Raw genomic sequence first — 26263 nt, 5'->3', positions numbered from 1 at the left:
CATGTAATTAGTATCACAAAACTCATATGTAGACTGTTAGATGTGTACTGGTGATTTCTTTTCCTCTATACTTTCTGTTTTGAAGAATTAACCCCCAATTTGCGGCTTGCAATCTGAAGATAACAATACCTACCTACGGTATAGGGCTACTGTGAGGATGTTTGTGGACCCCAACAATTTTCTGAGGATGATGGGTGATGACGACAACAACAACAACAACAACTATTTATTATTATTATTATTATTATTATTATTATTATTATTATTATTATTATTATTATTATTAAGCCCATGTCATCAGGGCCACTAGTAATCCTGCTCTTTTTCTGCTTTTTTGCCCCCCTCTTTCCCCTTACCATAGAGGGGCTCATGAATAATGCAAACGTAGCTCATGCATAGTGAATCCCTCCTCTGAAATTTGCATGTGGTGTGGCCCATCCCCTCCCTCATGTTCCTGGTTTGGCGGCCTGCATCCCTTTCCCCCTCCTCACTGGCGGTGACAGCCTAATTATGTGGCTGCACCCGGGCCCTGCTTTGCGTGACACTGATTGGCTGAACAGGGCTATCTGTCTTCGCACTTGCAGAGGGGCTGCCCTGTCTGTTCGGCGCAGAGGAAATTAATTGCTGTTAAAGCCTGAGCTTTGAACTTTGACCTTTCAAAATTTTCTGTATGTCTATACTGCTCCAGCTTCAGTTTTTTTAAAAAATGAGCAAAATCGGACTGCTGGATATCGAGTAATAAGTCTTACATTACCATATTTTTGTATAAGATTTATTATTATTATTATTATTATTATTATTATTATTATTATTATTATTTCCTCCTCCTCATTTCGATTGGTTTACCTATGCAGATATTGTTAATGCAGATATTGTCAAAAGTATTTGTCTAAATGCAATTAAGCCCCCACTCTTGAGAGGAGCAATAGCAAATTACCTGTCTCTTGGGTAAAGTGATACCAGGCTATCTATCACCTTCTTTACACTCTTGTCTCTGGGTCCATCTGGCAGAATCACTCCTACATGAATCCCCACTGTTTCCTTAGGATCTGTGTTCGAAAAAACCTGTTGTTGTTATCCCAACTACGTTAGCTTTCTGGACTCTGAGCACCCATAGGGGGCACTCATGCCATTGGGAGCCTGTGTGGTGTAGTGGTTAGTGTGTTGGATGGGGGCTCTAGAGATCATGAGGGCTCTAGAGATTCTAGTCCCCAGTCTGCCATGAAACTCACTGGATGACTTTGGGCCAGTCCCTGACTCTCAGCTTGTCGTTTCTTCCTGTATAATATTGCCAGGATTCAACCATTTTTGTCTGTCTCTTCTGCCAAGACTCTTGTTCACGCACTGGTTATCTCTCGGTTGGACTACTGCAACCTTCTTCTCTCTGGCCTTCCTTCGTCTCACATCAGTCCGCTGGTCTCTGTCCACCACTCTGCCGCTAAGATCATCTTCTTGGCCCGCCGCTCTGACCATGTCACTCCACTTCTGAAATCTCTTCATTGGCTTCCAATTCACTCCAGAATCCAATATAAACTTCTCCTGTTGACCTTCAAAGCTTTTCATGATCTAGCTCCTTCCTATCTCTCCTCTCTCATCTCACACTATTGCCCCGCTCGTGCTCTCCGCTCCTCTGATGCCATGCTTCTCGCCTGCCCAAAGGCCTCTACTTCCCTTACTCGGCTTCGTCCTTTTTCTTCTGCTGCCCCTTACGCCTGGAACGCTCTTCCAGAACACTTGAGAACTACAAACTCAATCACAGCTTTTAAAACTCAGCTAAAAACTTTTCTTTTCCCTATAGCTTTTAAATATTGAGTTTGTTCTGACTCTATACTGTTAGCTTCACCCTACCCGGTGCCTGTTTACACTTCCCTGTGCCTGTTTGCATTCCCTTTCCCTCCTTATTGTTTACTACAACTTTATTAGATTGTAAGCCTATGCGGCAGAGTCTTGCTATTTACTGTGTAATCTGTACAGCACCATGTACATTGATGGTGCTATATAAATAAATAAATAAATAAATAAATAATAATAATAATAATAGCTTAATGTGCCTCATCCTGTTGTCAGGATAAAACAGAGAGGAGGAAGACCCACCTTGGGTTCCTTGCGAGAGAAAAAGCGAATAAAAATGTATAAGTACTAATTCTGCTGGAGCCTTTAAAAGTGTTTAAAGAAACACATTATTTTCTCAGGGACATTTCCTTTATCAAAATTAACAAAAGCCTCTTTTTAAAAATCCATTGCATTGGGTTGAAAACAATTGCAATACAGTGTTTCATATGAGGAGCAAGCTGTTGTTTTGTTGCTGTTGTCATGCCAAGTACGTTAGCTTTTTGGTCCCTGAACTTCCATAGGGGGCACTCACACCCCTGGTAAATGAATCTCTTCCTGGAAAGGGGGTGGGGTTGATTCCAGATTGCTTTTTAGCTATTCTTCAGCAGTACCTGCAGTAAACGGCTCTCTAAAGGACGTGGAAGGATGACTCATTACCGTTTCTCTTTGAAAAGAAACTATCATCCCCTCCCAAAGATGAAACCAACCTAATACTTCATGGAATCCCAGCACAATGAAACTGAAAGATTCATACAGAAAGTGCCTCAGAGTGATTCTGCTTCATCCCCAGGATATTAACTGGCACAGCCTAGCAGCGTTGCGCGCGTCTGCTTATGGACAAATTCATGATGCAGTAGAATTATTCATGCGTGACAGAGCCATGCGCCAATTCAGCAAGCCGTTCCAGACGCTTTCCAATAAATCCTTTGATCCATTCTCCATTGGTGCAGGCAGCTCTGGTGGGACTAGCATTTCCAAGACACTATCACCCAAAAGGTGGTTTGGAGTTCGGACTCCTCAGCGCTCCACCTTGCAGGAGAGCGGTATGTTCATCAAGTGCATCACAGCCCTTTCTATTTTTCAGCGGACGAAAGAGCACTAATTTTGTGGCAATAGATTGAGCTGCACGACAAAGTTATGAGGTTTCATACTAGTTTAACTGCCATGTCTCCCCCCCCACTCCCCAGAGAAACTTGGGAATTGTAGTTTGATGAGGATATTCAGCATTGCTTTGCTATTCATGGTGAGGAGTGGGAGCAAAAGCATGTCTTGTGTTCACACACACCTGGCATCCTTGTCTTGCCATTGCTGCACGACTATGCAGGGACAGCATATTCTCCGGGAGAGTCTTTAAGGTGCTACAGAACTCTTGGTTGTTTTTGCTGCAAGAGACTAACATAGTGACTACACTGGGATCCTCTAAGGGTTTTTGGGGTGTCAGGAAGTACCTTTGTCTGTACATATATCCCCAGTTTGTACACCAAGCAACATCTGTTATTGAAAAGAACAGGCATCCTCTGCTTAGGAAAAACAAAAACAAAATAATAGCAACCTAAATAATTGCAATCAATATATAGTGTTTGTAAGGAATAAGGAGCTTTTTGGGTTAAAGTCCATTTGATGGGCACTGAAACAATGGGAAGAAATGCTCCCCTCTCCCTGACTGTGAGCAAATCAATAAGTTCTCCTGGATTTTTCCACCTTATGTTAAAGGAATATCCTTATATCCTAGAAATATCCTTATATTACATAAGGACAAAAGGAAAGTTATGCTGGATCAGACCAAGGGTCCACCTAGTCCAGCATTCTGGTGACATGGTGGCCAACCAGTGGTCCACAGGAAATCCACAAGCAGGACATAAGTGCAACAGCACCCTCACACCGAGTTCCCCAGTAACTGGTGTACATAGGCATACTGCCTCTGATACTGGAGGAAGCATATAGCCATCAGGACTAGTAGCCATGGATAGCCTTCTCCTCCATGAATTTGTCCAATCCCCCTTTAAAACCACCCAAAGTGGTTTAAAAAAATCCAGACTCAATGTGATCACCTGGCATATTCAGGCCATTCTTGGGAGACCATTGTGCTGCAGCAGGACCCTCTAGGATTGAAATTGGCACTTCTGCCTCCATTGAGACCAGCACCAGCGCTGTGGAGCTGAGTAGTTGCTTGGTTATGCTAAACATGGGGTGACCACCATCTTGTATCTCCCAAAATGCAATGCCTGATATTGGTGTCAAGCATCGCCTTTGGGCAACTATAAGATGGCAGCTGCTCAGCATCAACCAATTGCTTAGCTTCCACCCAGAAGCCCCGTCTTCGATGGGTAAGCATGTGCAGAGGGAAAGGGGAGTGAGTAAGACCCTCTGCAGTGCAGCTGGAGGGCTCTACAGGTGCCAATTAGTGGTGGCAATGCCTGGCAGGGAATTGATGATGTTGGAGGGGCCCCAAATTGAAACTGAGAATCCAGGAAACTTTTGTACCAGCTCTGGGCATAGCTGATGCAGCTCAGTTAGGTCACTGTCATGGAACACCACACCCTTGTCAACCTGGGCGAATCCATTAATGGTGCAAAGGATGGGTGATCCTGCCTCAATGAAAAGATCTGGCCAGCTGCCTTTGCAGAGTCCCTGGGCTGGCATGCCCATATCAGTGGATTCCTCATCATCTATTTAGTCATAAACAACACATAATTCCTTTCTATGAGTATGAGCTGCTCCCGTTGGAAAATATCTGAGTTTGGATGAAATGCTAGCTGTGATGGATAAAGCTGCATGTATAAGATTGCATTGTAAAGGCAACGAGTGGGGTACCGCAGGGCTCAGTCCTGGGCCCAGTGCTTTTCAACATTTTTATTAATGATTTGGATGAGGAGGTGCAGGGAACGCTGATCAAATTTGCAGATGACACAAAATTGGGTGGGATAGCTAATACCCTGGAAGACAGAAACAAACTTCAAAGTGATCTTGATAGGCTGGAGTGCTGGGCTGAAAACAACAGGATGAAATTTAATAGGGATAAATGCCAAGTTCTACATTTAGGAAATAGAAACCAAATGCACAGTTATAAGATGGGGGATACTTGGCTCAGCAATTCTACAAACGAGAAGGATCTTGGAATTGTTGTAGATTGCAAGCTGAATATGAGCCAACAGTGCGATATGGCTGCAAGAAAGGCAAATGCTATTTTGGGCTGCATTAATAGAAGTATAGCTTCCAAATCACGTGAGGTACTGATTCCTCTCTGTTCGGCCCTGGTTAGGCCTCATCTAGAGTATTGCGTCCAGTTTTGGGCTCCATGATTCAAGAAGGACGCAGACAAGCTGGAGCGTGTTCAGAGGAGGGTGACCAGGATGATCAGGGGTCTGGAAACAAAGCCCTATGAAGAGAGACTGAAAGAACTGGGCATGTTTAGCCTGGAGAAGAGAAGATTGAGGGGAGACATGATAGCACTCTTCAAATACTTAAAAGGTTGTCACATAGAGGAGGGCCAGGATCTCTTCTCAATCCTCCCAGAGTGCAGGACACGGAATAACGGGCTCAAGTTAAAGGAAGCCAGATTCCAGCTGGACATCAGGAAAAACTTCCTGACTGTTAGAGCAGTACAACAATGGAATCAGTTACCTAGGGAGGTTGTGGGCTCTCCCACACTAGAGGCATTCAAGAGGCAGCTGGACAAGCATCTGTCAGGGATGCTTTAAGGTGGATTCCTGCATTGAGCAGGGGGTTGGACTCGATGGCCTTGTAGGCCCCTTCCAACTCTGCTATTCTATGATTCTAAACTCACTGACAGTACATTCAAATTATGACTTTGTGCTATGGGCAATGAATAATGAACATGCATGGGCCTGATTTCAATGAATATAGTTTGCATCTCATGTCTTTGGAACAAGCAAGTCATGGAAGGAAGTTTAATGTTCAGCCAAATGCATTATTGACTCCACCCCCTCAACGACACTGTGAGTGATATATCAATACAATTCCCATGGGTTCCAGAAATAACTCCCTTATGTAAATTGATTATGTGTTTCTCATGCTAAAACAAGGTCATCCCCTGATCCTCTTAATTCTCTTAATTTTTTTAAAAAGTATCCCATAGAACATGGATAAATGTGGTGTTACCATGAACATTTTGGAAAAATGTACCTGGGGACAAGTACAAAATTTCATTCTGTCTTGTGGAGGTTGGTTGCACTCGAGGTGGTAAAGGTGGCCTATCGTCATAGCTTTCATCTCTGCTGTATGCTTCGGAGGCCTTCTTGGTGATGTTATAATATAACTGCTCATCGTGATCATCCAAGTGACGTTGATTTTCCTCAAATTTATTTCCTTCTTCTTTTGCTTCTTTCTCTACCACTCTTTCCACTTCATCTCCTTTCTGCTCTCCCTCACTGTCCGTTCCTCCATTCTTCTGGATTTTCAAACTGGCTCCAGGCTGTTCTCTTGTGCTTAGCCTGCCTGTTAATGTTGGGAGGATATATTATTATTTCATTTAAAATATGCCATCTGGAAGCATTTCATATTTCGCAGATTTCAACAGAAGTAACAGCAGCACAGCTAATAAAACTTTCATGAACTAATACAGTGGAAAGCTGTCACATCTATAACTCCAGCAAAAGAACATCTAAAATATTTATTAAATGGATGGTGGAGGCTTTCATTAGGTTCTGTAACTTCACTTTACAACATATTCAGGCATGTGATAATGTTAGGCTTTCTCCAAATGACCGTGGCCACGCAGCACTGCACCTTCTCCCCACCGCACAGCGATTCCTCCTAGCTCAGAGGGCTCCATTTTGAATGAAGCACAGCACCTATGAGTGAGGAAACAAGCCATAACTTATGCAACTTGGTGGGCTTGTTTTTAATAGACCGTGGCTTGCTAGCTTATCATTTGACATCCCTTTATGTAGGATAAATATTGCCACTGGGAGAAGAAATGTGAACCCCTGCAAAGACTATACTGTACTGTATGCTAGGGATGTACAGATTTTGCTAAATCCATTCTGTCTGTGTTTCACAGATTGTCGGGGGTCTTTCATTCCATCATCCACTCATTGATGGGATCAATTTTTAAAAATCAGAATTTCAATCTACTTGCGCTAATTCGCATTAGCGCTAATTCACAATAACTGTTGAGCACTACCACAAAAGTACATTAGCACTAGGGATGGACGGACTCACCTTCATCTGGGGCCATTGGTTGCTCACCGAGCCACTGACTGCACCTGCTTGCTGCACAGCGTGAGCTCCTCGACGGGTTAATGAGTGACCAACAAGCATCGCAGGCCCACCTGCTCTTTCCCTGAGCTGCCATTTTGCATAAGAACGGTAATACTGTGTAGATGGTGGTCGTAAAGGGTGACCTACACAACATTAATATTCCGGAAAAGATCTGATCCACCATTGTTATGCAAAATGGTGGCTTAGGGAAAGAGTGGGCAGCAGCTAGGTGTTTGTGAACCACATGGCACTCGTAGATGTGCCCACTGAGTGCCACATGGTTCATGAATGGGGGCCTGGGGGTGGGAATAGAGTCTGTTGGACTCCACCCCCATATCAGGTGCTTGCAACATCCCTAATTAGCACTAATGTGCAGTTGTGCAAATACAAATGAGTGCAAATCCCCCCATCAAAGTGAAAAAATGGTCTGCAAGTCCACAGAATCTGCATGACTCAGAAAAAGCCAGCTTGCTGTGGAATTCAGAGGTTGAATTCATGGATATGTGGACTCATTTGAATTTGTTTCAGATTTCTCTGACATCCACACTGAATGGGTTGTATAAGATCCTGGTACCTTGCTATGTACACACCAACTGGTCTGGCCTGGTCTGGGAGAAGGGAGGTCCTATAGGCAAATTGCATCCATATACTTGTTCATTGTCTCTATTTTCTGCTAAATGACACACCTTATGCATTTTGTTGGCAATATCACAGTCCAGCCTTCCCCAACCTGATGCCTTCCAGATGTATGCGAAATACAACTCCCATCATCCACAACCACCACAGCCATGTTGGCTGGGGATGATGGTAACTCTAGTCTAATACATCTGGAGGTTACCAGGTTGGGGAAAGCTGGGCTAGGTCACTGATAGTTGAACTGCCCACATCTAAAGCAGTTGCTGGACGTTCTGGGATATGCATATCATGGGATATTCATATTGTTACTGAGAGAAGATTCAATGGAGCGGAATGGGAAATCTCAAAACTTACAAAGTCCACTACTGTGAGATTCTGAGCTCATCATAATCACGTAAGTGTTATCTTCAGCCTCCACTTCTTTGTCCTCCAGACCATCACTTTCATTATTGCCTTCATTTATCTGGGGGAGAAAAGATTGTGCTCAGGTGTTCAATGCTATAGGAGTATTGACACAAATTTCAGTGCAGCCTGATATCAGAGATTTGTAGACAGTCAGGCACCTATTTCTACATAAATGGTTGCCATCTGAGAGTTCCGATTGCCCTTTTCTCTAGAAATATCCACTTACACATTCTGATTCTAGAAAAGCATTGAAAATATAAAGGAGCTGGAAGAAAAATGTCAGAGCAGAAGACCCCCTTTTCAGTTGACTCTGGCCCTTTCTATACCTAAGGGTGTAGAGAGGGGAGGGGGGAGGATCGTGGCCTTAGCTGCTTCCACGATCCTCCCTGGGCATCCAAACAGAAGCGCGACATCCTGGAAGGGAAGAGGGATGTCGCACCTGTCATGCCTGCCATTTTTTTTTTTAAAAAAAGACAGGAGCTGGGAGCGCAATTGCGCTCCAGTGAAAGGTAAGTTAAAACAACAACAACAGCAGCAAAAAAGCCCCGACCTCAGTCCCCCCCTCGATGTCCTGGGACTCCCCCCGGCTCAGCTCCTTCCCTCTGCTTACCCCCGTTTCTCGCGGGGAAGGAGGAAGAAGCTGGGTGCCCATACCAGGATCTTCCCGGGACCGCGGGTAAAACCAGGATAAATGCAAAAGCAGTTATCCTGGGAAAATGGAGGGGTCATCCCTGCTTGCTCCTGGGATCACCTGTGCATCTTTGGGTTGCACAGGGAGGACCCAGGGACAACCCCGGGGAAAAAGGCCGGTGTAGACATGGCCTCCATATATTGAAAAGCTTTAAATCAGGAGAATTGACCCTTGGGTCCAAAACCGCCCCCCCTAGGATCCCAACCCATCCCTCTGTAGTTCCCCAGGGTCCCACACCTTCCTCCCTCGGCCCCACCCCCTTTCCTTGGCTACTGATTGTTTGGTGGTTTCATGGGGGGGGGGTTGCATGTGGTTTTTTTCCTTCATTCTACAAGGTTGAAATGCCTCTCCTAAGGTTTCGTTATTGTGAACCGCCCAGAGAGCTTCGGCTACTGGGCGGTATAAAAATGTAATAAATAAATAAATAAATAAATTGGTAGTAACAGCTTTAAGGAACGGGGTGATATATAATAGTTTAAGAGCTCAATCCTAAGCTCATTTGGACAGCAATAAGTCCTACAACTCCCAGCATTCCCCCAGCCAGCTTTGCCACCTGGGGAATGCTGGGAGTTGTAAGACTTATTGTTGTCTAAACATGCATAGGATTGCTCCCTAAGAAACACAAGCTCTATGTTCCCACGGGAATATGGAATTTAGTTGTGCTGTTGTTTGGCTCCTGGCCAACATGCTTGAATTGAATTGCCTTCGTCCTGGATCGACGTCTCTCCCTGGCCAGAAACAATGGGTGGTATCCACTGCTGGACATTCTCCAGAACAGAAAATACTGGCAGAACAGATTTTCCAAGGCCTACTCTACACCAAGCAGGATATTGCACTATGAAAGCGGTATGAAAGCAGGATGATGTTTGCCATGTCCTGGACGGGGTTGCACTTTCCCTAAAGGATCGGGTCCATAGTTTGGGGGTGCTCCTGGATCCAGAACTGTCACTTGAGGCACAGGTGAACTCAGTGGCAAAGAGCACCTTTTATCAGCTTAGGTTGATACACCAACTACGCCCTTATCTGGACAGAGATAGCCTAGCTACAGTTATCCATGCTCTGATAACCTCTCGTTTGGATTACTGCAATGCGTTATACGTGGGGCTGCCTTTGAAAACGGTCCAGAAACTTCAGCTGGTACAAAACAGGGCAGCCCGTTTATTAACAGGGACTGGCCGGCAAGATCATATTACGCCAGTCCTTTTACAACTTCATTGGCTGCCAGTCCACATCTGGGCCCGATTCAAAGTGCTGGTATTGACATTCAAAGCCCTAAACGGTTTGGGGCCAGGTTATTTGAAGGAACGCCTTCTCCCATATGTACCTGCCCGGACCTTAAGATAATCTACAGGGGCCCTTCTCCGTGAGCCCCTGCCAAAGGAAGTGAGGCAGGTGGCTACTAGGAGGAGGGCTTTCTCCGCTGTAGCACCCAGGCTGTAGAATGAGCTCCCCAGAGAGGTCCATCTGGTGCCTACACTGTACTCTTTTCATCGCCAGCTGAAGACATTTTTATTCTCTCAGTATTTTAAACTTAATTTTAACTTAAATTTAAATTTTACTGTTCTAACTCTGTATTTTAATCTTATATCAATTTTGCTGTGTGGTTTTATCCTAGTTGTGCTTTTATACTGTATTTTGTATTTGTGTTTTTAACCTGTTGGTTGTTTTATTATGGTTTTAATTTTTGTGAACCGCCCAGAGAGCTTCAGCTATTGGGCGGTATAAAAATGTAATAAATAAAAATAAATAAATAAATAAATAAATAAATAAAAATATATGGTAGGTGTCAGTGGGCCCCAACCATTGTCAGTGCACTTCAATACCGCTATAAAGCAGTAGTGTGGCTCCTGCCTTTTATATACCGCTTTCATAGTGCCATATCCTGCTTGGTGTAGATTAGGCTCATCTGCTCTAGAGGTTGGAGGACCCTTCAGAGCAGATTTTGTAGGGGTGAAGTGGGGAGGAAATCAAAGGCACGTTTCATTGCATGAGCAGATGTCTCTTGCACGACATTGGATTTAATGCATTGTTGGCACTGGGCCATTCTATATCACCATGTTTCTGATTTTAGGACCAAACTACATACGATACAAGAAATCTGGGGCTGCAGATTAATGTTTGGAGATCCGTCATTGGATCTCCTAATATTTTTTCTTTTAATCTAATGAAGGCATGATATAACTGGGGTTTGGGGTAGCAGCAGTTTGAACAGGTGTGTGTGTGTAGATTTGGAAAATGGCACGGGCCGAAGGGTTGAGCATTCACTACCTAGGCCAATTGGCTGCCAATCCATGGCTATATTTGAGTAAAAGTGAAATAAAAGATTTTGGAGATGCCCCATTGAACAGGCTTTACATCTGCGTAAATATGCAAAGGACTGCACTACCTGTTATGAATTTCCCATGGTGCAGGTAGTTTGGCCTTTAAAGATATGGTGTGATCTTAGCCAAAAGGCCAAGGAGGTCTCTTTTGCACAATAGATTAACACACCTACCCCTCTTGATTTGTGTCTCTTCTCCCACTACCTGCTGCTACACCCACTGTTTGGGTTGGGGAAGTGGAAAGGACACAGATACTGAGAGCATTCTAAAGTAAAACGAAAAAAAACCCCCGTCTGTACCAAAGTTTCCCAAAGCCTGTGCTAAGAAAACTTAACTTGCATGCATCTGTCTATTTTGAATAATTTGCTCTTGTCTCTGCTAGTTACCACTAGCTATTCCAGCAGTCTTTACTGAGAGAGAGGAGAAGCAGAGCCGTTCAATAGCCCTGCTGAAAGATTACTTAATTTTCTCTCTTCCCTTTCCATCCCTTTTCCCTTCTGTGTTGCATCTTCTTCAATTGTAATCCTCAGGGCAGGGACTATCTTGTTTTGCTGATTGGATATAAGCTGTTCCAGTGGCATACAATTCTTTAAATAAACACATAATTATGAGGTGGGGTGGAAGAACCTATGCAGGCACTGAAGTCCTGCCCCCTAACCACTGAGAACTTTTCTACATAAGTCATTGTGTGCTCACCATGCCCTACTGATGGTTATTTATGTGTTCTTTAGAGGACATTGTGACCCTCCAGTTTCACTTCTTGTGTCTAAAATCCACCTTTTTCACGTTATTTTTAGAGCAGGGAAAATATGGTATTATTTGTAAAAGTGAAAGAAAATGATTTTTCCACTCGTATATTTGCATTGTTCCACTCTACCACAGTGCCACCTAGAGGTTATGTAGCACAAAAACAGGAAAGGAAATGCTCTTCATGCAGTGTTCGGATCTCTATTCTGTGATGAAACCGAAAGTAGATACAGAGCATTAGCAGCCTTGTGTACAAAAGCCCTGACAATCCTAGTGAGCATTCTCTGGGTTTTTTTTACTTTTCACCAGCCATTGCCACAATCACATCTATTTTTCAGTCATAAGGTCTAGAAACATCCTATTTTCCAACAACAACACATGGCAATGAAATCCTGGACTCTCTGGATACTGTGCCCAACAATAAATGATGCCCTTTTCTCCTCTGTTTGCAGAGCCACACTGGACAGGTAGGTGGCAAATTATTTTTTACATTTACATTGCATTTTTTGTCCTTTTGATGTTTGATGTAGGTTAGTGCGATTGTCAGTGCAACTACAAATTGCATTGCCTTTAGTTTTCCAGTTACACTGTTAAAATTCTCAGAGCGCTTTTTGCTTTCTATTTCTTTTTCTGCCTTTTAACAAGATAGTGCATCATGTACTGCTTGCCATTTGGTTTTCAAGCTGAAGACATTTTCAAGGCCAGAAATTTAAGTACCCATATGTTGGAGTTGCTTCCCTTCCTTGGAAATTCGCCAACTCCCAAACATCTTTTAGACATGTTGTAAGATCTTTCTATTCAGGCTGGCCTTGGCTGTCAGGCTTTGATACCTGTGCTGCTTTTGAGTTGTTCCACAGCATAGTTTATATGAGCATAATTCTTCCCCATGTGGACAAAAAACACCAGAGAGTAGAAGGAGAACAGTGACTTGTTTTTCTTCCTGAATTTGGCACCAGGTCATTTACGGGGAATGCAAAACCTGTTTCTGTGACTCCTATATATCTCTAAGCCCGTGGCTGGCAGGAGATAAATCTCCAGCAGTTTTGGATATCAACTCCCAGACGCTCCTGCAAGCATGGCCAATGATCAGGAAAGCTGGAAATTGACAGTATCTGGAAACGTACTTTTTCTGAGAATGTTGAGGGGTGGTCCAGCAAGAGAGAGAAAATTGTGTCTGCAATGAGTGGATCTTGTGTGCAGGGGTGTGGGTGATGCTAAAAACAAAAGAGACCTGTGGGTTCAAAGTAGGGATGAATGAACTCACTTTCATCCACTCTCGCAGGGTCTTCACCGAGCCGCCCCGCCACCCACCCCCACTCACTGCACAGCATGAACCGCTGGTCGGCCCAGCGGGCGCCTGGTGAGTACTGCAGAGCTGCCCATCCCCATTTGTGTAAAAATGGGGGCTTGGGGTTTTCCGGAAATGATCAGGGCCACATCTACACACCGTTCTGAAGGCGCCCCGAAGCCCCTTGAGGGCGCCCCGAAAATGCTCGTGTAGTATGTACCTTTATCGTCCCCAGAAGAGGCGGAGGAGGAGGCATGCTTCGGCAGCGCAGACTGCGGGCAGGCTGCTCCAGGCTCCGTTTCCCTTTAGCCAGCAGGCCCTGCAAGAGCTCCCAGCAGTGGGGCTGGGTCGTGGGAGGGAAGAGAGCAGACGGGCGAGGAAAGGGGAGGGCGCCTCCCAAGCCCCCGGGACCACGCAGGGGCCTCCGCCACCGCCGCCGCCTCTTTCCTCGCCTGTCCGCTCTCTTCCCTCCCATGACCCAGCCCCGCTGCTGGGAGCTCTCGCAGGGCCTGCTGGCTAAAGGGAAACGGAGCCTGGAGCAGCCCGCCCGCAGTCTGTGCTGCCGAAGCACGCCTCCTCCTCCGCCTCTTCTGGGGATGATTAAGGTCCATACTACAAGAGCGTTTTTGGGGCGCCCTCAGGGGGCTTCGGGGCGCCTTCGGAACGCTGTGTAGACATCCCCCTGGACAGGTTCAAGAGAGAAAACAACAGAACTCCACTTGTCACCTACATCTCCCAGCTTAAACTACTACAACGCAACATCAGGGACTTCCAAGCCATTTTGGAAAATGATCCTCACCTCTCACAAGCAGTACGTGGGAGGCCTTTTCTCGCATTCAGATCATCTGCCAATCCCAAACAGCTACTCAGATACAAAAATGGATCTCCCCGTACGGACAACAACGTGGGAACCCATCCTTGCAACAAAAACTGTTGCCAGCTCTGCCCCCCTACACACATCTACCCCGATGATACTATCACTGGACCAAATGGCTGTGATCACACTGTCAGAGGATCATGCAACTGCACACCCTTAAACGCGGCATATGGTGTCATGTGTCAGAAATGTCCTTTTGCCATGTACATAGGCCAAACCTTCCAGGTCATTCGGTAACAATAGGAAGAGCATGTGAAAAGGAGGACAGAGCCCCTATGTCTTTAATAGTTGTATAGAAAAGGGGATTTCAGCAGGTGTTATTTGCATGCATGCAGCACCTGGTGAAATTGCCTCTTCATCACAACAGTTAAAGCTGCAGGAGCCCTGCCCCCTTGAAAGAGACTAATACGGCTGCCCCTTTTGAATCTAGTTATGCATGAAGGACAAGAGCTACTTAGGTATTTAGTGTTCCTGGTTAACCAGTATATGCAGCTCAGCCAATCATTGCACATCTGAGCTCCAGCTGAAATCAGTTGGTGGGTGGGTGTAACTGTGGACATTGGTGCAACTCAGTAATTTTCAGCCCTGGTCTAGGGTGACCATATGAAAAGGAGGACAGGGCTCCTGTATCTTTAACAGTTGTATTGAAAAGGAAATTTCAGCAGGTGTCTTTTGTATATATGGGGAACCTGGTGAAATTCCCTCTTCATCACAACAATTAAAGCTGCAGGTGCCCTGCCCTCTTTTAAATCTGGTCACTTTAGTATAGCTCCTGCAGCTTTAACTGTTGTGATGAAGAGGGAATTTCACTAGGTTCCCCATATATACAAATGACACCTGCTGAAATTCCCTTTTCTATGCAACTGTTAAAGATACAGGAACTCTGTCCTCCTTTTCATATGGTCAGCCTACCCTGGTCTAATGGTGGTGGGGTGGGTGGGTAGAGCTTTAGACATGCATATTTATATCAGTTATGAAGCATATAATTAATATTTCTGTTCTCCCTGCCTACACCCCACACCGTCATTCCGTGCTTTACAACAGCTTTTACATTCCTGATATATTAGAGCAAAGAACAACAAAGAACAAGCCAAGACAGTTGGAAAAGCACTCACAGTTCAGCTATTCAACAATGGAGACTCAGATTATGATCGATTGCTCTAATGGAAAAGTTACCCAACACACGAAGGGCATACGGAAATGTGCAAGAAGGGGATAACTTCAACATGACTTGGAGGGATTTTATAAACTTTATGATTCAGCGCAAAGAGGTAAATCAACCACCACAGTCACACTGTCTTTTATGGAAAGAAAGATAAGAGATCAGACAAGCAACACAGTGCAACACACAGACAAGCAGTACAGTATATAACAAGGGTCAAGATAAAGATGTATGGATGCTCTTATTGAGATCTCATGTTGTTACATTTTTAATGTACTGTTAAATTTGAAAAAAGCAATAGGAATATATTTAAAAAGTGTGTGTGTGTGTGGGGGGGGATTAAATAGCCTGAACACGTGCAGTTTCACATTTTTAACTTGCTTAAATCATGGCATCGTCATGACTGGAGGAATAAAAAATGGAGTTTGCTGTTGCTGCCCTGATGTGAAATACATAAGCACCATTTGGTTGTAAAAAGGATATCTTTGTAAAGTAAAAATTATCAAATTAGCATCTGTCCCCATGCCTGGCCTGCTGCCCCTTCACTATTTTGTTTCTTTGTTTTTAATAAGAAGAAATAAAAAATGCTGCGATAACCAGCAGCTGATCTGATGGGCCCATGATGATTGCCACCGCAAATCGGGGTACATAGGCCCCATGGCCCAGCCTCAGCCACAGTGCCAGTCCAAGGTTTTGGAGGGTCCTTGGTCAAGACATCCTATATCGCTCTCCTCCCTATGGGAGTCTCCCTTTTCTCTGCCATTGACACCAGATGGTATTGCTCCTCTTCTGTCTCGTCATTGCTACCACTTGACAGGCAGAGGATCAAGTCAGCAAGGCCATTGGCTTCTCCTCTTTCTCACCACCACTGTTGCCTGGGCCTGAGTGAGAAGTAAGGGAAAGAGCAGGTAGTGTAGGGTGACCATATGAAAAGGAGGACAGGGCTCCTGTATGTTTAACAGTTGCATAGAAAAGGGAATTTCAGCAGGTGTTATTTGTATATATGGAGAACCTGGTGAAATTCCCTCTTCATCACAACATTTAAAGGTACAGGAGCTATACTAGAGTGACCAGGTTTAAAAGAGGGCAGGGCTCCTGCAGCTTTAACTGCTGTGATGAAGAGGGAATTTCTCCAGGTTCCCAATGTATACAAATGACACCTGCTGAAATTTCCTTTTCAATACAACTGTTAAAGATACAGGAGCCCTGTCCTCCTTTTCATATGGTCACCCTAAGGTAGCGGTGATGAAGAGGAGGAGCAACTGCTAGAGGTTCTCGTCCAGTGGGCCTACCCCTGCCCAGCTGCACCCCTGATTGTGGACTAGATTGTAGGTCTTATTCCCAAGCTAAGGGCCAAACTAGACATGACTGTAAACGTGTAATTGGAAACCACATCAGGGTTTTTCAAAAATGCCATAGCAGGAGTGTGACCACCCTGCCATCACATTCTCATCCAAATTTTGCAATCTGTGTCTCCCATTCTTTTAAAGCAAAGCAGCAGCTGGCTGTGCAATCTCACCCAACCCATAAACTAAAGATTCACCATATTAAGCTAGCCATTTCTCCCTAAGATTGCTCCTTGCTGTTATTGGGATATGTCATATCTGATGCAATACATACTACTGGACACTTCTACTTATTGTCTCTTAATTCCCCTTTCCACATTTTTTTTTAAGAGGGGTCTAGTTCTGCATTCATTCTTACTCATGCCAGGCACAAAACGAAACATAAAAAGAAATGAGTTCAAATGAGAATATGAAACACACACACACAGTCCACAGCAAACACAACTGAAAAGACCCATGGCATGAGCTTTAGACACCTGTGTACATGGATCTGGGAATCCTGGCTTAATCAGGGTTCCCAGATGCAGGCATATAGGTGTTTAAAGCTCTGAATGTCACCCAAATTGCAGCAGGAAAAACTGGTGTTCACCCAGCAATCATGCTTGCTGTATAATATGCATGCCTGTCCATACTTCTTACAAAGGAGTACCCAAAATTTAGGAGAAATTGCTAAAAAGAGAAAACAAGGAATTTCATCAAGAAAATACAGTAAAAGCAGTCACCGTCACGGGACTTTTCTTGCCTTCCTTACTAATGTAGCATCACCATAATCATTATTATGCAATTAAATCTTGTGCTTAATAATACACTATTTAATACTGCTCACTAGATATTTAATGATTGTTTGGTATAAAGATCATTATTAGCTAGTAATATAAATCTTGCCATCACTTAGCATCCTTTAGTGTACTTCTGTGACAACCCAGCAATTGAGCTGAAGGCAAAGAAGCCTCCTAAGATGGTATCCCTGATTGCTAATTAAAAACAGGTACAGATTTTCAGCTATGTAAATGGGTCCTGATTCCCAGAAACGAACTGCATGGGGAACTGTATTGTGAAACAGCAGCTGTCCACAGTAACCATTAAGTGGGTTAGAAGATTCCTTGGGGATTTATCACGTTGACAAGTAGCAACTCAGTAGATGGAACATTAAGCAATTTCTACAAGGGTACAAGAACTGGTTTTATGAACACTCTTGGCATATGCAGACTACAGACTTAAGCTGGTTTAATAGTCATTCCCTCCTCCCTTGGAATTCTGCCTCCTATGGTTCTGTGAAGGGGCTAATGATGCAATCCTGCATATGTCTATTCAGAAGTAAGCTCCAATGTGTTCAATTGGACATATTCCCAGATAAGTGAGAATAGGAATGCAGCCTATAACAGAAGTTTCAGCACTCTGCCCATAGCAAACTATGATTCTCAGGATTCCTTGGGGTGGAGCAGGGTGGGGGCATCAGAGTTCAAGTATTATGAAACAGATCAAAGTTTGCAGTAAAGGTAAAACTAGGGTTGTGCACTGCCTCAGGTCCGAACCCCGAATCTGAAGTGGATCAGGGTGATTCGCATCCTCCCAAACCGGATCCGAACCGGTTTGGGCGAAGTCCAAGGTGGCCTGAAGCCAAAGCCAGCACCCAGAAAAGTCCTGAGTTGCCTCGGAGGGCCTGAATTTTGTCTCGGCTTCAGCGCTGAGGTGGGTCGGGAACCCTCAAGGCAGCCCTGAGGTGGATTGGGGCTGCTTCGGGGGCTCTGGATCGGCCTCTGAGGTGGATCGGGGGGGGGGAAGGTCCCTGCACAGCCCTAGGTAAAACCTCATTTTGCTAAAGCTATGAAATTGAATGGAGATGATCAAGCAGCCAGTGCCTGAGGAATTTCCTTGACTGTGAACTTTACCAGAATTTGGAATGTTTGAGAAGTCGATGGAAGTATATTAGAACACATAACTAAATTGTCCTTTAATTTAGACTAAAAAATGAGACAAATGAAAATATGCAAGATGGCAGGGGAAGATGGCTTTGTTATGGAGCGAGTATCTATTACAAAGCACAATAACCAATGATGTTTGGAACATAAAGTCAGGCTCCTGACCTGACCCAGACCCTGGCAGACCTCTTCTGAGGAAGATGTGTAGGACCTCACAGAGAACCTCAGTTCCACTGAGGACCTGGAAGAACCCACTACAGTCTCAAAGCTGCCTGAAGTACCAAATCCCACGGGATTCATCCATCCCTAGTATGAGGATATCTTTGGTTCCCAAATCCCACCAATTTTGAGCCAACATTTCTTTACAGGGAACTTTCAGCTCAGCAGATGTTTGGCACTACCAAATGTAACACCGCAGATCAAGTTCAGTTCTTCTTGAAGTTTGAGAACTTCTCCAGTCTTAATTTCAGTTTATCCCAAACTTAGAGATATTTTTTTTAAAAAATCCTCAAATTCATAAGCATTTTTGTGCACATTTCTTCTAATACATGCATTTTCTATGCATTTTTTTGGTAATGTATACTGTTGGGTTTTGTGTGTGCAAGCAATTTCTTTCTAATAGAATGCATTGTGTAGGTATTTTGCAGATTACATACACATTTTTGTAAAAAAGAAAAGAAAAAAAGATTGAAGAACTCCATTCCAAAATTTGTTGAAGTGTGGATTTTAAAGGGTAACTGAGTTTCAGTTTGCATACTTATGAAAAACACAAATGGAATAATCCCCCCCCCCCCCCGCCGCCCCATCCCTAGAATCAGTGCATGGAGACCTGTTTCTGTACAGGCAGAATTGCATGATTGGGTTGCATGTTATAAACAACCCTTTTAGTGCTGGGGCCAAACTAGCCATTATAGTAAATGCACAGATGTCACTGTGAACTCTTTCAGATTGGGGAAAATCGTGTTTCCTTACCATCATTCATACTTCCTGCTTCTTTTCTGCAATGAGGACAAGAAGAATCACACAGGGAGAAAGGGGAAAAAGCAGTGACTATGTGGCCCATTCAGTATAATGGGACAGTGCCTTCTAGTGGGTGTTTTATAGTGAAACGTCTCCTGCACACAGCAGGAAATAGCGACAAATGTCACTATAGCTCAGAGTCATGTTTTTTGAGGATTATTTTACAATGAAAAAATGACTGCGCAGGGAGATGGGCATCAAAATGTCCCATGAAGATCTGTGAGTAGCCAGTCGCCAATGTGCGATAAAATGCTTGTCTGAAGAAGCTTCCTGTCTAGTTTCACTTTTGCCCTAGGCATCATCTAGTGGAAATTAATTCGTATTGTGATGTCATAGTATTCTTCATTTCCACCTCTTTGTTTCCCGTCATTGGCTGATGATGACAGAGGGTGGACAAATACTAGGGCCCAGTTTCTCTTTTAGACACAATAACATTCTTCAATATAGTGAAGGAGTTTGTTGTATATATTTAAATCTAATTGCTCTGTGAAAGTGATATCCAAATAAAGCACTGTGGTTGGTTTCCAGAGACGGGAAAAGAGCATCTACACAGCTCTTTCCCTGTTCTGTTCTACTTCATGGACGATGTAAACAGTAAAATCATTCCAAGTTTTCTCCCATCTCCATCTCAAGAATGATAGCAGTAGTGGGAAGGGTTATGAGCAAAGAAGAGAAATGTTTTTCCAATACTGCATGAAAAGACAAAATGAACAATTATTTTTATAACACAGTAGAATAATGATGAGTGCTTCCTTGACCTTTTTAGAGTTGACTGCCTGATATTGATTGAAATGAGTTTGGCAGTTTTCAGCTATGGAAGATAACACATCGTTTGTCTTTCTTAACTCAGAGTAGTGGGAACATTTTTTTCCAGGAACAGATAAAAGCTCTATTCACACTATCTCAAAATGTGTGAGGAGTTTATGTGGCAGTGGAGACGTAAGACCACATTATCCCACCTCCCAAGCATTTGTCCCCAACCCACCCCAGCAATCCGAGTCTGCTACATATGGGATGTAATGTTGGAATGGCATATATGGGGCATTTTCTCTCCCTAGCACTGCCTCCACCTATGGGGAAACTGCTCCTTCAATGGGCAGTCCCACCTATGGGTTTTCTTATTTCCAGCAAATGCTTATATTTTAGGGCCTAAGGAAATCTGTCACTACAATTCAAACTGGCCCTTTTCTCCTGCCCCCAGTTGTAGGCCTAATCTACACCAGCCATTTATCCCAGGGTCAGCTCGAGGTTGTCCCTGTGCATTCACAGGGGAACCCGGGTCAACCAGAGATGACCTCTCAGTTGTCCTGGGAGAACTGGGACCATGGTTTTCCTGATTTTTTCCGCATTCTCGGGGCAACCCCGAGGTCCACGAGTGGTATGGTGCAGGCTCCCGGGTCCTCCCACCTCCCTGGCAGTAGCGGGGCTCTACAAATAGGCATGGAGCTGCTCAGGGTGACTCCGTGCCCATTGGAGGTGGGGTGGGGAGTAATTTTGCCAGTGCTGGGATGTCTGCCAGCACTTTTCAGCCCTGCATTTTTAGGTTTAATTTTTTTTAACTTACTTTTTGCGCAGGATCAGGGCTGTGCAATTGTGCGACCAGCTCCTCCTTCATAAACGAAACGAAACAAAACACACACCACTCCGTAACATCCCACTTGATTGAAAAAACCATCAGAAACATAAAAAGCAACAGCTTGAGATCCTCTCCCCCCAAGTCCCAGAATGCCTCAAGGTGTAGGTGAGGCCTTAGTATCCTTTAAAACTTCCTAGTAGCTGGTCTAAGAGGTTTAGCTGTGGGTGGACACCAACACTAGACGCAAGATGAACTATTAAACACATTAATTTATTAAAGGGATATTTTGTACATAGGGGAACTACAAACATTTACTTTGGGTTTTTTGTAAGACTGCTTAGTGACAGTTCTTAAGAACTGAAGAGACAATGTTGCTGCTACAAGCCTCTTAATGACTTCTTTTACCTCAGGCCAAATTTCTTATACCTCCACCCCAGCCAGATACACTCACAAGTAGGTCCACGGTTGGGTACAGTCTTCCTCTGATACCAAAACTTGTCCTGTTGTGCTATTGGCTCTTGGACAGTCCATCTGGGTTTTTAATGCCCGCTTGAGGCCTTAGCTAGACCAGGCTATATCCTGGGGTGATACCCGGGATCGTCCCTGTGCGTCCACATGATGCACAGGGGATCCCGGGATCAGGGAGGGATCATCCCTCCTTTGCCCCGGGATACAGCCCTACCCTTTGGCCCCACTTTTTCCACAGTCTCGGGCTGAGCCTGAGACTGTGGAGCGTGTGGCCCATTTCCTTGGGTTTACCCGGCTCGGCACGATTACTTGCACAGGGTGCAGCACTCCCGAGGAGTGCTGCGCCCATCGGGGGGAGCATGGGGGAGCGGGGGAAATCACTTTAAAAAAAAAAAATCCCCTCACCATCAGTCACTCGAGCGCTCCTACGTGCCTGTCTCTTTTTTAAAAAATGGCAGGCGCGACGCCTCTCTCCCTGAGGTCGTCGTGCCTTACATGTAAATGGGGGCGAGATCTCACATTATTCACAATGCGAGGTCTCCCCTCCTCTCCCTCAGACTTTCAGGTAGGTCTAGCTAAGGCCTGAGTAACCTTCTTCTAACACAATCCTAGGGCAGCTTCCTGGCACAACAACACATCCACCTGGTCCCTACTCCTGTTTTTTTGCCAGCCACATATAGTTATTCCACAGAGAAAGAATATCTTAACTTCCAGGCCTTTGGTATTCATTCCCCTTCAGCTTTCTCCTAGTCTTTTTTAAAATACCACACAACTGTCAGCAGAACCTTGCCCTCACTTTCTGCAACATAACTACAACTGTCAGTTCCTTAACTGTCATTTCCCAACTGCTCTTTTCCACCTAACTGGAATCCCCAGCCAATCCGAATCAAGTTTACATGATCCAGGTCCCATCTACCAATAATTCAAAGCAATTACCTCCTTCAGAATGTCACTTAACAACTACTACGCAGACGTTTGACAGTAACAAAGCAAGGCCTCAGGCGTACTCACATATATTGTAGCTTCACAGAAGCCACACAAAGTAAACATTACATAACAACAACATTTACATACAGAGCATTTTCCCCCACAGAGTATAAATGCATAGAGTTTGAAAAGCATTGGCCTGATCTGAACAACCATTAACATTCAGTTGAATGTTACATGCCAGTTTGATGGATGAGTGCTCAATCACCCAGGAAGTAGTTCATAATAAAATATATAATCATAAGATACATTAAGGGTGTTCACAAAATGAATTTTTCCTGTCCTATTCTGCTTCCTGCAACAACCTGTTCCCACCCCCATCCTGAAAAGACTTTAAAGTTATAATTATAGAGCATCCCTCATTACTAACTCACCACCATTCTGGTTTTCCCTATCTGGCTCCATCACCAGAAGATCCTCATATCTGGGTTGACCCCACACATCATTTTTACTTGAGATCTTAATATCCATGTCTACACAAAAAGCTATACAGCTAGTGTGGCAAATATACACTTTTATTCATTAAATATCATGTATCTCTTTATACTGTCACCTAGCAACCAGGCATGGTTGATCCAAGCACTGTGTCTCAATTTTGTATTAATGTTGCTAATATAACACACAGTCTACAATGTAAAATATTCACCAAAGAACTTGAGGAATCAGAGGCATAGAATGTCTTCTACCATCTTCAGGTCCAGCTACACATGTTTATTTATTTATTTATTACATTTATATACCACCCCATAGCCAAAGCTCTTTATTCCAGTAGCTAATATAGGTATTAGTTGGGCATTGCTTCTAGAACTTGCCTTTTCTCCTATGACTGGTTTTCAACTACCTGTTACAGTCCAACCTGTACTGGGCTGTAGTCATTGACTTTGGGGATATCTCTTGCTGCTGCCTCCTGAGTGGACAGATGGGCGGACTCTTTTCTACTGGAGACCAGTTCAAAGTTCAGAGCAATGCTCTACTGTAGAGGCACAGAACTTCTTGTGCCCTGAGGTCCGAATGCCATTTCTCAGGGACCTCATTCCAGTGGCAGGCAGGAATGAAGACACAAGGGCAGGACCAAAAATACCCCCCACCCCTGGCTTATTTTAGCTCAGAGTTCTTACTACCAGTAACTAAGGTGGAAAACCACTGGACGATTGCTGGTAGGGGGAAAGAGGAGTGAGGCTGGGATAAGGAGCATTGTAAATACTGGGCTTAGCACTTCTGCAGAAGCCTCTCGAGCGAGTGTGAGAACTGAGTCTTCCCTATCAGACTTCCCTGGGTCTGACAGGGAAGAGAGGGAAGCGTTGGGGCAGATACCAAGGTTTCAGGAGGCAGAGTAGGGAGACGGGGAAGAGAGGAATCTATCCAGAAGTCAATTAATCATTTGGTTCAAGGCCAAACAGAAACTTCTCCATCTATGGGAATATAAGATCTTAAGGGAATGGAGGAGCTGGGAGTGATGGATGCCAGAATCAGACATCATGTCAAGAAAGAGAAGAAACTTTGGGAAGTAAGGCGTCCTACAAAGTTGGCCCATCAACGGAAGCCCCTAAGGGAAGACACTCCTTGAGGGCAGGACTAGAAAAACCACCCAGGTTCCATACTGCCAATTTTGTTGCAACTTTCATAGCAATAGTGCATCAGTCAAAGGGATCTTTGGGTAGCCTAAGTAGTATAGTGCAAAGCTAATTCGAGATCTTAGCTATTAGCTGCTGGAGGCTGAGGAAGTCTGTAATCTAAAGTCCTGTTGATCTGACTGGGGGCCTTGCTAGACCAGGCCTTAGCGCGCCTTCCAACTCGGTTTCCCTGCTGTGCGTCCAGATGATGCACAGGGGAATCCGGCGGCAGGCCGCAGTGAGGCCTGGTCTAGCGCGCCATAAGCTAAGTCGCTTATGGCGCGCTTTTTCCCCAGCTCCGGCCTAAGGCTGGGGCTGGGGGAAGTGTGGAGACTTCCGCAGCTTTTCGCGGCTCCTTACTTACTGACGAGGAGCCGCGAAAAGCCGCGGACCTGGCACAGCGCTCATAGGAGCGCTGTGCCCATCGGCGGGGGGGGGGGGGGTGGAAGAGAGGGGAGGGTGAAGGATGGGAGGGTGGGTGGCACAGGGGGAGGGCGGGTGCGATCGCGCCGCCGCCGCCCGAGCAAGCAGCCGAGCGGTGCTTGCCCGGGCAAGCGCCGCTCGGCTGCTTGCTCGGGCAGCGGCGGCGCAATCGCACCCGCCCTCCCCCCGTGCCACCCACCCTCCCATCCTTCGCCCCCCCGTTTAAAAATAAAAAATAAAAAAGCCACTTACTTTCCCGAAGACTTCGGGCCACCCGCGGCCCCTTTAAACAAACAAACAACAAAAAATGGCGGACGCCGCAGGGCTTGTGTCCTCCCTGCGGCTCCGCCGTCTGGAAGCGTGGGGGAGGCGCGCTAACGTTAGCACGCCTTGGCCCCGCAGGTCTAGGAAGGCCCTGATTCACATAATAAAGGCTATTTACTAAGAGATCTACTTCTTTGTTTGACTACAAACACACCAGGCCATTTGGCACTCAGCAGGGTTGAGCCAGATTCCCCCCTCCCCGGCAACCTGAGATTCTGCATCTCTGATCTACTGGGAGATGGGAATCTAGCCATTTCCCCATGCAGAAGACAGTAGCAGTCTTTGTCAGGATGGAGAGCACAGCTTATGACTGGAAGTGTGAGGTGAGGTGACATCAGTGGGTGGGCATCATTTCCAGCATTCACTTCCCTATTCTGGAGGACAAATGCTGGAAGCAATCTCCAGTTGTCCATTCCTTTCTTCCAGCACCCAGTATGACTGTAGACTGCCTTGAATCCACACAATCCCTTCTTAAGTGCAGAGAGGTGGAAACTCACCAAACGTGGGAGGAAATAGATGCTCAAGATTTTATCAGCTGTTTGGGCTGCTCCAGGCCAGGATTTCATAGCACCTGTTCCAAATACAACTAAGCTAGATTAATAATTATCCCTCTGTTTATTTAAATAGCATGGGTGCTGGTTTCCAAGCAGGGGGATGGGAGGAGCCTTTCTGTCAAACCATAATTGTGTTTCTTAGATTGCTTTCAAGTGCCTCATTTTGCTTGCAATTAAGAAAAACTGGCACAGGGTGGCAATCATTATTAAGGTTGCAATATGCTTTCATCTAGTAGTTCGACAATTATGGTGATTTCACCATCCATTGCAAATCCCAGGATATCTGGCATGAGGAAGTCCTTTGCCCAAGAACACACCCAAACCACTGATAGTGCTAGTTGGAGCTAGATGGAGTATAGGTAATGTAAGACATTTTTTTTCAAAATGTTTGATGACACTCCATAGTGCACCATGTGGTACACTGGTAGAGAGACTGGGCTCTTTGGCTTCGATCCTAACTTCTGGTCCATGAATGAAACAGAACTCTGTTCATGGAATGGGGCTTTCCTGCCTCCCTTTTCCCTTTGGATTCTCTGAAAATCAGGGGACCCTCTGGAAAACAATGGCATCTGACCCAAGGAGTTACAACAGGGAGGGGAATTTGCTGGATGTTGAGCCTCCCCCACCCTGCCCTGCTATGCAAGTAGAAATGCTGGGGCAACACCTTTGGACCGAAGCCTGTGTTTTTGTACTTTATATCTACATTTCTCCACAATTGTATGTAGGAAAGGATCAGGTCTGAAACCCAGGAGAGCTGCTGTCAACAATATTGGGTAAGGAACATAGGAAGCTGCCTTATACTGAGTCAGACCATTGGTCCATCTAGCCCAGTATTGTTGGCACTGGC

General features: G+C 44.9%; 1 protein-coding gene across 1 annotated transcript in view; it reads right to left on the bottom strand.

The window, feature by feature from the left end:
* The window catches only part of BANK1 (B cell scaffold protein with ankyrin repeats 1), a 220885-nt gene that overhangs the window by 34163 nt on the left and 160459 nt on the right, over positions 1–26263 (bottom strand). The window contains exons 8-9 of the mRNA XM_063135924.1: positions 8047–8155; positions 5980–6291 (exon numbers count right to left, since the gene is read on the bottom strand). Of these exons, the coding sequence (XP_062991994.1) occupies positions 5980–6291; positions 8047–8155 (421 nt within the window). The remainder of the gene's footprint in view (positions 1–5979; positions 6292–8046; positions 8156–26263) is intronic.

The sequence above is a fragment of the Elgaria multicarinata genome, chromosome 10 (genome assembly GCF_023053635.1).
Source record: "Elgaria multicarinata webbii isolate HBS135686 ecotype San Diego chromosome 10, rElgMul1.1.pri, whole genome shotgun sequence".
In the NCBI taxonomy this organism is placed as follows: domain Eukaryota; kingdom Metazoa; phylum Chordata; class Lepidosauria; order Squamata; family Anguidae; genus Elgaria; species Elgaria multicarinata.
Note: the sequence above shows the minus strand (reverse complement) of the source record. Positions and strands in the feature narration are given on the sequence as shown.